Source organism: Triturus cristatus, chromosome 9, assembly GCF_964204655.1.
Source record: "Triturus cristatus chromosome 9, aTriCri1.1, whole genome shotgun sequence".
Taxonomy (NCBI): Eukaryota; Metazoa; Chordata; class Amphibia; order Caudata; family Salamandridae; genus Triturus; species Triturus cristatus.
The window spans coordinates 346657283-346671303 of NC_140592.1; the positions used below are offsets into that span (position 1 = coordinate 346657283).

The window sequence follows — 14021 nt, forward strand, 5'->3', positions numbered from 1 at the left end:
CTCTGCTGCACTACGCAACACCACTGCATATCTCGCACCCTCCTCCGTAGCGACTGTAGGAGGAGTTAGCGTGCCAAGGTCAGGAGAGGTGTGAAGACCACTGGCCTCCCCAGGTCCTCTACCCAGTCCGGGTCAAACTCACATTGTGCTGTGAGAGAGTGCTCAAACCCCTCCCAGTCCTCCCCTTCCTCCGAAGGCTGATGAACAGGCCGAAAATAAGGAGGCTGGACATAGGAATAGCAATCCCCCATCGGCGTTAAGCATCGCCGTTCCGGCGCTGTATCCACATCGGGGCTGAAACCAGGGACGACATCATCCAGTTGGCCAGGCGACATCGGAGGTGGGGTCGGTGGAGGTGTCACAAGGTCAACCGGCGTCGACAGAGATTCAGGCTTGGTTCCAAGGGGCCCTGCGGTGCCGGGGGCCAGAGCCGACAGCGATGCCGGAGCCTCTGGACAGTAAAGGGCGAGGACCCCCAGTCGGGCCCGAAGCAGCTGCAGCTGGGCCAGAGTCGCTGACGGACCCGAGAAGGGCAGGTAGACCGACAGCGACTGCGTAGGCTCTGCCGGAGCCGCAGGGGAGGCACCCCCCGCACCCTCAGCCGCGACGGGCGGGGGAAGCCGGAGAGCGATGGCGCTTTTCGACTCCTTGGAACATTTTGTCTTACCTGACCCAGAGTGTGAAGACTTCGATCCCGACGAACGATGGTGGTGGTGGCTCTGTGACTGGTCCCTCGACCTCCCACGGGACCGAGACCTTGAGCGGCGCATTGCGGAGCTGACTGCCAGACCTCAAGCAACTTTCGGAATCGCTCCCGCAAAGTCTTCGGCGCCATGGCCAGGCAGTCAGAGAACAACTTGGAGTCGTGGTCGCGCCCCAGGCAGTAAAGACACACGCAGTGCGGGTCCGTCACCGACATCATGCGATGACAGTCCCCACAGGACTTGAAGCCAGGCATCCCTACTGCACCAGGAGTCGATCGACTCGAAAAATAGAGACAAAAAGGCCTCCAAAAACTCAGTCAAAAAGTGACCGGGGGTACCGCTCTCTCCGGATCTGCGCCTGATGGCACAGAAAAAGAAATACCTGACAGGGCGCGAGGGCGGCATCTAAGTAGCTGCCGCGACGTGATCTCGGCGACCACGACGCCATCGACGGCCGTGAAGCCCCACGACGCCACCTTCCAACGCGCAGGGGTACTGCTGACGAAAACATTCCGGATCCAGTTTGATGCCTGGGGGTAATTCTAAGGTAAGGAATCTATCACTAACGTGTTTCTTTCAGATTAACCAATATCTCTGTGTTGCCAAACATGAACACCTTTGAGGAGATGCTTACTAAGTATTCGTATACCTGATACTGTTCAAGGTCCAAAGCATGCCTGAGAATTAGATTTACACTCTCTTGAGGATACAGAGTGGCAAGCTACCTTGATGGCACTGAAAGAAATCTATAAGTTACTGCCACATAAAGTTGAAATATCCACATCAAGTCTATTACCAAATGCCGAGGCTCCCCACCCGCTTGTCATAGTTCTCAAACAGATGGGCTTTTCTATTGCACAGTATGACGTACCTTTGCAGAAATACTGTGTAGACATATCACCGTCAACATTCAGATAGGCTTTCCAAACGCTTTATTGCCTAATATTAATGAAAAAGCATACTGAGGTTTGGGATCCTGTTTTAGTAAAATGGAACATAGAAAAAACTGTAGGAAACAAAGTCCAAGGCATCACTAAATGGAAAGTGGGCATGGACGAGTGCAGGCTATTAAATCTACTGGTTTACAAGGCCAGGGGTTGGCCTCAAAAACATAAAAAGATAACATAAAAAGATATGAGGGAAATCAGTACAATACTTGAGTTTTTCTTCTGGGTGAGAGGCATGATTTCGACTATGTACTAAGAAAAAATGTGGCAGGTTACAGCATCCACTTCGGTTGCTTATGGTATGAATGTGTAACGGAAATTGAAAGTGCAGGTATCTGTATTATTTCTTATAAAAATAACTGCTGTGGAAGGTGAACAGGTAGACCTACTGAAGCAATCTAGAATTTTATTAGTCCGAACCAAATCATGGTCATATTTAATGAAAATACACCTGGAAATTGTGAGGAAAGGTTCTTTACATTACTCGGACCAATACATGCTGGTGCAAGATAGAGCTTTATAGCTAAAAGGCTTTCTTACGGAGGGGCGGAGCAACCAGCAAAATTATCTAATTTACTACACTATATGATTGGGCCTTCCATATGGTAATCTGACCGAGTGATTTTATGTGAACCTGAAGACCCATACTAGGGTCTCCTTCATGGGGTACAACAAATTGCTGGGTGTGATGTACAGAGCTTCCATCCCTCATTCAGTCCTGAAGTTTCGGAAAGCAGTGTTCTTGGCCTGCACGTAGGCCCTGCACTGGATGGGGTGGGACCAGAGGCCCACCTTGGGGACCCTCTTCTGGAGGGGGCTTTGGGATGGGCAGGTGACCAGTTTGGAGGGCTTTGGCTGGTGGAACCTAATTGGCATTTCAAGATTGTGGGATGTCTGGCAGGGGTCTCACATAAGGTCATTCCAGGAGCTTCAGGTGGAGTCTAAACTTCACCACTCCCAATTCTATAAATTCCTGCAGCTCCATCATGTTTTGATGTCCTGTGATGACTGCCTGGCCGACATTCTAGAGTACAACCCTTTGGAGTTCAAACTCCTCGTGGAGCCTAGGGGAAAGGGGGTATACCCTGCATCCATACATTTCTGGTCATTAACTGTCCGAACCTCTTTGAGCCATGAAAAGCAAAATGGGAAACATGGGTGGGCTCCCTCAACAATAGCGACTGGAAGGACACTAGGATGGCACCACAGGCACTTGCGATCTCCTAGAGACTCAGGGTATGCAAATAAAATAGCGGCACATTACCTACCCGACACCGCTAAGGCTGTGGCTGGCACAAAGGAATCCTTCAACTTCATGTTTTAGGTGTTCAGAAGAGAGAGAATTTTCATGCAGTCTGGAAATTCCCTTTGATCATGAAGGACTGGTCATTTATTTTTACCATCCTCTCCCACATTTTGGAGAAACCTATTACTCCTCCGGCATTGGTCCCCTGGACCATTTAGAAAACTTGGGAGATTACAGAGATGTTCGGTCCCCATTTGGGTTGGGTACCTTGATTACGAAAAGGGAACTAGCTCGAGCTTGGAACTCTGCTGACCCGACTTCCTTGGCAGCTTGGCGGCCTGCCATGGAGTGGTGTGTGAAACAGGAAGAATCCAGCTATGCAGGACAGGGCTATCTTCACAAATACATGAACATTTGGGGCAAATTGTGACACTATTATGGATTGGAGAAATTGTGATAAAGTGTATTTGTAGGAAAGTGCCCCTTTTTGACACGGTCATCCCCACTTTATGTCCTAGTACTGATGCTTCTTGACTGAAAGTACACTGCTCCCTGCTAACCAGGCTGCCAGTGCTCTTTCCCTTAAAATAAGGTAAATGTCTAATTGTAATCCAACTGCCAAGGACTTTAGCATCCCTGTAAGTCCCAGGACATGGGTACTAAAGAGGGTTCCTATGAGCTGCAGCATGTATTACACCACCCAAAGGGATCCACATCAAAACTGCATGTAGCACGCCATTGTGGGATGAGTGAAATGGTGCACACCACAACATGGCACTGCCATGTACACTGCATATACCATATGTAAGTCACCGCTACAATAGGCCTTAGAGCCCTAAGGCAGGGTGCCTTATATTATATGTGAGGGAACACCTGAATGAGCAGATGGGCCCCTGTAATGTCTGGCTCCATTGCCAGATATTGCAAGTGATAAGGCAGCCATCTTTAGGACTAGTACTGGGCCCTGTTAATTACGAGTTACCCAGCTACATGATGGCTGCACTGAAACCAGTATTTTTTGTTATAAAACACCTTGTCTTAATAAATCTGTACATATGCCAGTGCTTGATTTATTATGGCATGCACCCAGGGGCACCTTAGAGGTCCCCCTGAAAACCTTCTAGTCCTCTAGAGTGCTGGCTGATTGGTTTCACCCAGCCTGCCACCATACATGAGTTTCTGACTCCCTGTAGGTAAGAGACAGCGCTCTCAGAGGCCTGAAACAAAGTCTGCTCAGTTGGAAGGTGTTCACACCTCCTCCAGCAGGATGGGTAGTGAATTAATATGGGAAGGCCAGAGGCTTCAAAGCCTTTTCTTCTTTAGATATTCAACAACAGCTTCCCCCCCTCATCTGGGGAACATCACCCTCTGCCCTGGGATCCATTTGGCACCAGAGCAGGCGGGAAATTAGTTAGTCAGAAGGTGTGTCACACTTTAAGGCTAGCACACTCCTAAGGTGGGCCACCTGAAGTGGATAGCCAAGGAAGGGTTTCACCATTTTAAATTTGGTGAAACTAGGAACTGTGGGTCGGGTTTATGCCCACTCTCCCTAAGAAGTGGTAATATGGGGGTTGTAGTCACCCCAGGGGTAAGTAGCCCATTACTACCCTACACTCCCCTAAATGCCCCTAAATTCAGTATTTAGGGGTCACCCTGACACCAGGAACTGAGCTGTGTCTACTGGGAACAGAAGGAAAGACAAAGAAGAGCCGGAGTTGTGAGAACAGAGGTCCTGCACTGCAATCGGCCTCAAACCTTGTCTGGCTGCTTGCACCAGGACAATCACAAAGACCTACTTGTCCAGAAGATGAACAGTCTCCCCAAACACTTGGAGGACTGTGCTTACCTTCAACAACCAAGCAGCATCTCACTTGGAGTGGAGAAGTCATCCCCCTGCATCTGCAGGCACCGACTGAATTGATCCTTTACTTCGTCTTGCTAGCCAGCGGGGTCACAGAGGGAGCAAGCCGCCAGGAAGACGTGGTTGTGGGTCCAAGAGGCCAGACCCATCGCTTTCACAAAGTCTCGAGACGCCGACCCTTCCGGAGCCTCTCAGCACCAATACCCTCGACACTAGAGCCCTTGCAACTACCAAGACTTGTGTGTCAATTTTGGACACCGCCGACACTGACCTGCTGTTGAGGGAGTTCAGGATCCACGAGGTCTTCATCAAGGGTGGCCCTGTTGTCCTGTTTTCTCTACCTCTCTAGGTAGCCGTAGCCAAGTGAGAGCCTTTAACTACTGCGACCTGCCAGACAAAAAATCCTCCGCATCCAAATCCCCTAGCCCGGGCTCCCGTGAATCAAATGTGTCCCCGTGTTCCAGAAACCCTCAAAAGCCGGGCCCCCTTTGGGTTTTGAGAAACCTGTCCCTAAGTCCCCACTTGCAGACTTTCTTTTGCAGTACTTCTTCCACAGACGTTAAAGTGCAGAGGTGCGACCAGCACCTCTGCACCCAGACACACCAGAACAGGTAAAACCGAACTGCTAGTGGTTTCTTGGACCTTGGACCCTAAGCACCTTAAGTCCTAGAAGGCACCCTCCAAAATCGTTTGCAAGTACATCTATGCAGTGTAAGTTTCTCCCATAGGATAACATTACTGCATTCGAGGCTCATACCTCAGAACTATTATTCAATTGTATTTTTCTACTTCTACAAAAATCTATAACTCCGAAAGTGCTTACCTGATTCTGATGACCTTGGTGTCTAGAATTACATAAAAATCTGTGTTATTTTTGTAAATTGTTCTCGAGTTTCTTCTTGAGTGTATGTCTCATTTATTGACTCTGTGTGCACAACAAATGATTAACACTACGCTATGATAAGCCTAAACTGCTCAACCACACCACCACAAATAGAGCACTTGGGATTATTAATTTAAGCCCTGTAAACCAATAAGGGTTGTCTGTACTTTTTGCATGGTGTGCCCTTACTTTGGCACTAACACATAAACAGCCATCTTTCTACTGTATTATCTGCCCCTTTTTATCTAATATGTACTTTATTGCTTGCACTGTACAGTTTGTTTGTATAAACTGCAAAATCAATAAAATTTGGTTTAGTAATAAATAAATACTAGGTGCAAAGGTACCTAAGAAGGATTATGTTACTTACCCTGTAAGCATCTGTTCTCAGCATGTAGAGCTATAGATTCACATGCTTTGCATACTCCTGCCATCTAGTGTTTGGTCGGGTCCAGATGTTTGCAAGTTGTTTTTCTTCGAAGAAGTCTTTTCCAGTCACAGGTAAGGTGACTCCTCCATTTGGCGATAGTGCGCATGGGCATCAACTCCATCGTTAGATTGTTTTCCCGCTAGAGGGTGAGAATGGTGTAAGTAAGCGTAGTACGGAGATGTTCATGAGTATGTAATGTGGGAGAGGAGTTGGCCTAACGGCTAGGGCGGTCGACCTCGAATCTGTGGACCTGGGTTCGAGTCTTGGCAATGACGCTGAACATCCTGTGATTCTGGGCAAATCACTTAATCTCTTCGTGCCTAACCAAAATGAATGTGTGTTTTGATGTAACGTAACTGGTGCTATGTAAAGCGCTCGGATACCCGATTCGGGTCAAGCTCGCACTATATAAAACTCTGCAAAAATAAATTTATAATAAGAACTGCAACAACCACAGGTGTCGGGGGAGGAGGGAGGGTGCATGTGAACCTACAGATCTACATAGCAAGAACAGATGCTTCCAGGGTAAGTAACATAATCCATTCGAGGCATGTGTGCTGTAGATACACATGCTTTGCATAGATTATATAGCAGTGTTCTCCCAAAGAGGTGGCTAACCAGTGGCTGTTGCAGTTGTTTGAAAAAGTGTTTTTAGCACTGCTTGGCATTCATTGGCTTGTTGATTTACTAATACATCCACACAATAATGTTTTGCAAGTGTGTGGTGTAGACCATGTTGCTGCTTACGTATGTCAGCTACAGGAATGTTACCCAAAAAGGCCATAGACGCTCCAATTTTATGAGTGTAATGCACTCTAGGAGGTATAGTTTACGTTTTTTTTTTGCTTTAACATAAGTTTGAATACATTTACCAATCCATTTAGAAATACCAGATTTAGAGATAGGATTTCCTTTATGAGGTGGAGCAAACGCAACAAAAAGTTGATTTGGTTTAATAAAATATTTTGTCCTATCAATATAGTACAATAGTGCTCTTTTGACATCAAGTGTGTGTAGAGCCCTTTCTGCTACCGAATCAGGTTAAGGGCAAAACACAGGTAATTCAACTGATTGGTTAATATGAAAAACAGAAGCTACTTTAGGGATGAATTTAGGGTTTGCACAAAGAACCACTCTATCTTCATGAAGTTGAAAGAAGGGTTCTTCTAAGGTTAATGCCTGGAACTCACCAACATGTCTCAATGAAGTGATAGCAATTAGAAAGGTAACCTTCCATGAGAGTAATTGTAATGGACAATTGTGTATTGGTTCAAAAGGCGGGCCCATAAGCTTTGCGAGAACAATGTTAAGGTTCCATACAGGTACAGGTGGTATCCTGGGTGGTATTATTCTTTTAAGGCCTTCCATAAAAGCTTTGATTACTGGAACTTGGAATAGGGATAAATATTGTCTGTCTTGCAGATATGCAGCTATTGCCGCCAGGTGCAGTTAGTCGAATAGATGTATAGGCTAAGCCAGCTCCCTGCAGTTGCAAAAGATAAGAAATGATATTTTGTATAGATGCATCTAGCGGATCAAATGTATTGCTGTTACAATATATAACAAACTTTTTCCAATTTGTTGCATAACATGCTCTAGAGGGAGGTTTTCTTGCTTATTTAAGAATTGTCTTACAATCAGGGGGAAGGTTTAGGTATCCAAACTATGACCTCAGGAGCCAGATCACTAGGTTGAGCTCCATTGGGTTAGGATGTCTGATTGCTCCATGGTTCTGTTTGAGAAGGCTGGAAGTGAGGTACAGCTTTTGGTGTGGAACCACTGACAGTTCTAGTCGTGTGCTGAACCATGGTTGACGTGCCCATGTGGGGCCACTAGAATCAGTGTGAATGATGTCAGCCTAAGTTTCTGAACCAGAAACGGAAGGAGAGGGAGAGGCGGAAAAGCATAAGCAAATATCCCAAACCATTTCAACCATAGGGCATTGCTTTTGGATAGATGGTGTGGGAATCTGGAGGCAAAGTTTGGGCATTTCAAGTTCTCTGCTGTGGCAAAGAGGTCTATTTGCGGAAATCCCAATTTTTGGAAGTATAGAAGGAGAACCTGGGGATGAAGTTCCCCATTCGTGTACTTGTGGCCGCATCCTGCTGAGGAGGTCGGCAAAATGGTTGTGCATGCCTGGAAGTTGTTCTGCCAGAAGATGAATTTTATGATGTATTGCCCAACGCCAAATGGTCTGAGAGAGGCGTGACAACTGTAGAGAGTGCCCCCCCCCCCCCCCCCCCGGTTTTGTACATAGTACATAGCTGTTATATTGTCAGTCCGGACTAAGACAACTTTCCCTATGAGGTGAGGCTGAGAAGCTTTCAGTGCTAGATATACAGCTAGAAGCTCCAGATAAAAGATGTGGAGACTTTTGTGTTTGTTGTCCCTGAGAGCCTGAATTGTTAGATGCTGGAGTTGGGCAACCCAACCTGTGAGAGATGTGTCTTCTGTTAGTACGACTTGTGGAAATGGGTCAATGGAGGGCTGCCCTTTAGATAGGTTTTGTGTGTTCCATCACTACAAAGAGTGATGAGTGTGGCTGTCTACCAACACTAGATCTGTTAATTGACCCTGTGACTGATTTCACTGACGTGCTAAGCATTCCTGTAGAGGATGCATGTATAATCTTGCGTGAGGTACTATTGCAATGCATGATGCAATCATCCCTAATAGTTGCATGAAAGTTTTCACGGTTAGGTATTGGTTGCTTTGACATTGTAGTAATAAAGTTTGAAAGCTGTATTCTGGCTGTATTGAGAGAGGCTAGAGCTGTGGGAGTGTTTTTCATTGCTCCCAGATTTGGTTGCAGTTGTGAGGGTTGAAGATGGGACTTTTCTGCACGGACTGTAAATGCTAATTAACTGAGAAGGTTAATGGTAGCTTGAGTGTGTCGTAAACACTTTTGCTGTGTGTTAGCTTTGATGAGCCAATCGTCCAGATATGGAAAGAAATGAATTTGTTGTCTTCTAAAATGAGCTGCTACTACTGCTAGACATTTTGTAAATACTCTGGGTGTAGCAGTCTCTCTGAATGAAAGTACTTTGAACTGACAGTGATTTCCTGCTATCACAAATCTGAGATATTTGCGATGTAGTGGGTGAACAGGAATATGGAAGTATGCATCCTTTAAGTCTAGTGTGGACATAAAGTTGTCCGGATGTATAAGTGGAGGCACTTGTTGAAGGGTAACCATATGGAAGTATTTTGACAGTTTGTATAGGTTTAACGGTTTGAGATCCAAGATTGGTCTTAAAGACCCGTCCTTTTTGGGGATTAGGAAGTAAAGAGAGTAAACTCCTGATCCTTGGTGTTGTAATGGAACTGGTTCTATAGCTCCTTTTTTTCTATAAGAGCTTGTAATTCTTGTTTGAGGATTACGTGTTGGAATATTGGGAGTATTGCTGTTAAGTTCCAATAGCGGGGATATTGTGGGGGGTTGCAGGAACACAGCTGCGGACTTCTTGTGAAGACATACTAGGTGACGTTTTCATTTGGATGCATGCATGGGTTCTTTTTATTTTTAGCAATTTAGGGAGTTTCACTGTAATGTAACACTCCATTTGAAGGATTAAAAGTGTATGGCTATATGATTTTGCTGATGTTATTGAATGTAAGCTATTGTATGATGATACCGATGGCATGTTTTACATTATAGTTACCTTTGGGGAAGGGCGTTCATGCCTGAAATGCACTGGGTTTTTATCTGCTATGTAGCGCAGTGAATTACAGCGTGTTCGTGTTGAAACAAGAAAAAAAAGATGAAACTGGAACATAAATTGAATTAAGATTGGAACAAAAGTTGAATAAAGAAAAGTTTTTGTAATTTCAATGACAATGGACTTTTTGAGCTGTGCATCCTGGTGCTCATTCAGCCAGACATGGCTGGAGCTTGGTTTAAGATATTCATGTGCATGGGCGGAGCGCATACCAGGGTCGAATGCCAAACATTTGAGCCTGGAGCATTAAAATGATAGAATGGCGAAAGAAATATGGAGTGCACTCTAAAAAACAGTGGAAAGTTCCAGGCAATAACCATGTTGGATAATATCCAAAACCCATTTGTTTGTGGTCACTGATTGTCAAATGGGAAGAAACTATTGTAATCTTCCCCCAACAGGTGATAAATGGTCGGGAAGGAGTATTAGCAAGTCACTGCTTGTTGGTGGATTGGGAGGTGCGTATTGGTGTACCTCTACCTCTTCCTTTAAAATTGCTCCTTCTATATCCACTTTTATAGAATCTTCTAGAAGGGGATGATAGTGTTTGTGTCTTGTATGAAGATGTAGTCGCATCTCTGGTGTTAGTTTTGGAGTCTCCTCTGTAAAAGGAGCGAAAGAGATTTCCTACGCCGACGACACCCAGCTGGTTTTTCCTTTTCAGGAGCAGACGGCAGATGCCTTCAAGAACTTTAAAGGGTGTCTGCGAGACATAGCACTATGGATGAACACAAACAAATTAAAACTCAATGCGGGGAAGACAGAAGTTCTGCTCTTTGGTAAGGGCCAGTGCCAGATCAAGATTCAGATCTGTGGTGGCCGCCAGAAATGGGTCCTCCGCTGTCCCTCGCCACACATATCCGAAATCTAGGTGTGAGATGGGAGGCTGACCTCTCTTTCTCGGCCCAAATTCAGCAGGTCTCCGCTACATGTTTTAGTAAACTAAGAAATATCCAGAAATTTTTACACTTCTGACCTGAAGACTGCCAGAAATCTGTAGTCCATGCCACTGTAACATCTAGGCTAGACTACGCAAATGGCTTATATCTTGGCCTCCCCAAATACATTTTGACACCATGTCTCTCCGCATCTACATGAGCTCCACTGGCTCCCAGTAGATAAAAGAATTATATTTAAGGCCATGACTCTAGCCTACCAGGCCCTCAATGGAAAATGTCCTGGCTATCTGAAGAAAAGACTCTGTCCCTACATGCAAAATCGAGCGCTGAGGTCCAACTCTCTAAATTTGATGTTTACTCCCTGCATTACAAAAGCATGTCTGGGTGGTAGAGTGCTCACAGTTAGAACGGCCACAATGTGGAATGCCCTACCAGGGAATCTCTGACAGGATAATTCAGAAACTTGTTTCCGAAAGGCCTGGAAGACGGATTAGGATGGTTTGTTAGTACCGTAGCCGTTTGGCGCGCAATGCCTGCTGCCTCAGCGACGGGACACCTCTGTTTGAGGTAGCTGTCACGCTTTACAAGCTCCAGTATTATTATTATTATTAAAAGGAACCCCTGGTAGACGGAGACTGAAGTGCTCCCACAGATATTGCTACTTCGATATCCTTTTTCATTTTTTCAAGGGATGGTCTATTTGAGGCCTGAAGAGGTGTTCTTTATCAAAGGGGGCATTAAGAATGGTTTGCTGAACTTCTGGTTTGATATCAGAAATTCTGAGCCATTCATGTCTCCTACGCAGAATGCTAGTGTTGACTCCTCTAGCTGCAGTGTCTGCTTCATCTAATTCACACCTGATAGAGGAATTGGAAAAAAGTTTCCCTTCTCTTTCTGTGTTTTTCTGGGAGATATTGCAGTAATTCTTCCATCTCATCCCAGTGAGCTCAATCGTATCTGGACAACAGACCTTGTGTATTAGCAATATGCCAATGGCTGGCTGGCTGATAGAGCAGCTACCTTTTCCCTGATGCATCTATCAGTTTGGATTCTTTTTCTGGACGTGGTGCCTCTCTTGATGTTTCTGAATTTGCCCTCTTACGGGCATTAGAGACCACTAACGAATCCAAAGGCAACTGGCCACTAATAAAAACTGGGTTAGATGGTGGGGGTTTATATTTTTTGTCCACCCTAGGAGTTAGTATACGTGCTCTAACTGGGTCTTTAAAAATATCATCAGTATGCCTCAGCATACCTTTTAGCATTGGCAACATTTGTGTTTTTTGTGTGTGCTAACTAGGGTTTCAAATAGGAAATCTTCTTCTAGTGCTTCTTTGTGTAAAGGCACTTGGTGGTAATTGGCTGCCCTAGAAATTAATTCCTGATCTGCAATATTATCATCAGGAGGGGAAGGTTTTGCTGGATAAAGATCAGGGTCTGTATCCTGAGTTGGATCTATATTATAATCATCCCAAGGATCATGTGGTGGCTGATTATAATTGTTGTCATCCTCTCCTATATTAGGATTTGTGTTAGGAGAACCTGATGGTGTGATGTGTAGAAGATCTGTATCTGGTATAATAGGTAATGGTGAAGAAAGTGGAGGAATTTGAGGAATATTAATAAGTCTGGCAGCCATGTCGTTTTTTCTCTTGAGAGGGATTTTGTATTGGGTCTTCCTTCCTTTTTGAAGGTATTACTGGTTTAGCTGTTATGTTTCCAGTATCAGGATTTATATGGATTTTCTTCTGTTTGGGATCCAGCTTTTCCTTAATTGTTTTCCAAAGTCGGCTCCAGTAGATTTAAGGGAGCGTCTTTTTGTTTTGGTGCCGAGCTGAATTTCTCATTTTTCTCTTTCGATCAGAGATGTTTCGGAACCGAAGGCATATCATCTCAGGCCCGAGCTGGAAGGCTTACTTGCTATTTCGGTGCAGAGCCGGAAGGGGGAGCATTGGAATCAGAGTCTCGGTGCCTACCGTGGCCAGATGGCAGTGGTGGCCCAATAGCCTTTTGTTTACTGGACACTGGTTTGGTGTGTAAAGGGGCTTTGACACTCACAGCACCCTGTTCAAGTGGAACATTGTGGGATTCAAGTTCGCTTGCCTGTAGGCGAGAAGGCCTCTTCTTCTTCCACTGCCGATGCTTCCATCTCTTCTTGCTCGATATCTTCCCCAAAGATATCAGGGGTGCCCTCGATACTCTGCCGCTGCATGTCTCTTTGTCGAGTCCGACGAGTCTTTTTGGATCGGAATGACCGACATGTGTCACAGTCTTCCTCCCTATGTTCCGGGGAGACACAGAGGTTACAGACGTTAAACTGGTGCGCGGATATTTGGAGTGGCATCGAGGACCGAATTAAAGTGGCATCTGTTCCATCGGCAGAAGGCCCAACGCTGGGTTTCAGTTAGAAGTCGACCGAGGAAACGATCTAGCCATGAAGGCCGCTGTTGAAGTTTATCCGACTAAATAGTTAGAGTTTTCATAAATTTCGACATGAAAAGGTGGAAGACGCGATCGAAACAAAACCGACGAGGGTAGAGTGAATTGTGCATTAAGGGATCCCGATTGACGGTTTCGAATCGGAGCACTGCAATACATGTCAAAACCTTAAGGCGGAAAGAAAACAATCTAACAATGGAGTCGATGCCCATGCGCACTATCACCGAAAGGAGGAGTCACCTTACCTCGTGACTGGAAAAGACTTCTTAGAAGAAAAACAACTTGCAAACATCCGGACCCGAACCAACACTAGAGGGCAGGAGTATGCAAAGCATGTGTATCTACAGCACACATGCCTCGAACACTATGCCATTCAGCTAACATTTAAAGAAAACAAAGCGTACGGTTATGTAGTATGCCTAGAAAAGCAACATATATGGAACATGCTACATTGAACCGCAACTACTAAAATCCTATCTCAAGTGCATACACTACCTAACCAATTCTTCCATTGAATGTTCAGCTTCCTTTTCTTTCAAACGTCCTGCAAAGACCCCGATGGCTGACTTCCACAGCTTACGATTTTCATGTAGAGAGAATCCATTCCTAAGAAAGAAAACATATTTGTTTCAAATGTCATTTGGCTTTTTTTCTTGTATATTGTAGGAAAAACATTAATTTAAATAAGGGGACTTTACCAGATTCACTACTACTGGAAAACAAGTGTAAACAATAGAAAAAGTTCAGTGTAGATACTTCTGTACTGTAAACTGATGAGCACTTATCCTATAATGACAACTAGATGATTTGCAATATATTATGAGACGAATGGTGTTATACACAAAAGAGAGAGAATATAGGCAAAAATGCATTTACATAAACCTATCATCCAA

General features: G+C 45.0%; 1 protein-coding gene across 2 annotated transcripts in view; it reads right to left on the minus strand.

Moving 5' to 3' along the window:
• Positions 1–14021, minus strand: part of FANCD2 (FA complementation group D2) — a 1050809-nt gene that overhangs the window by 449106 nt on the left and 587682 nt on the right. For both annotated transcript variants that reach the window (XM_085625116.1, XM_085625117.1), the window contains exon 33: positions 13624–13734. In XM_085625116.1, the coding sequence (XP_085481242.1) occupies positions 13624–13734 (111 nt within the window). The remainder of the gene's footprint in view (positions 1–13623; positions 13735–14021) is intronic.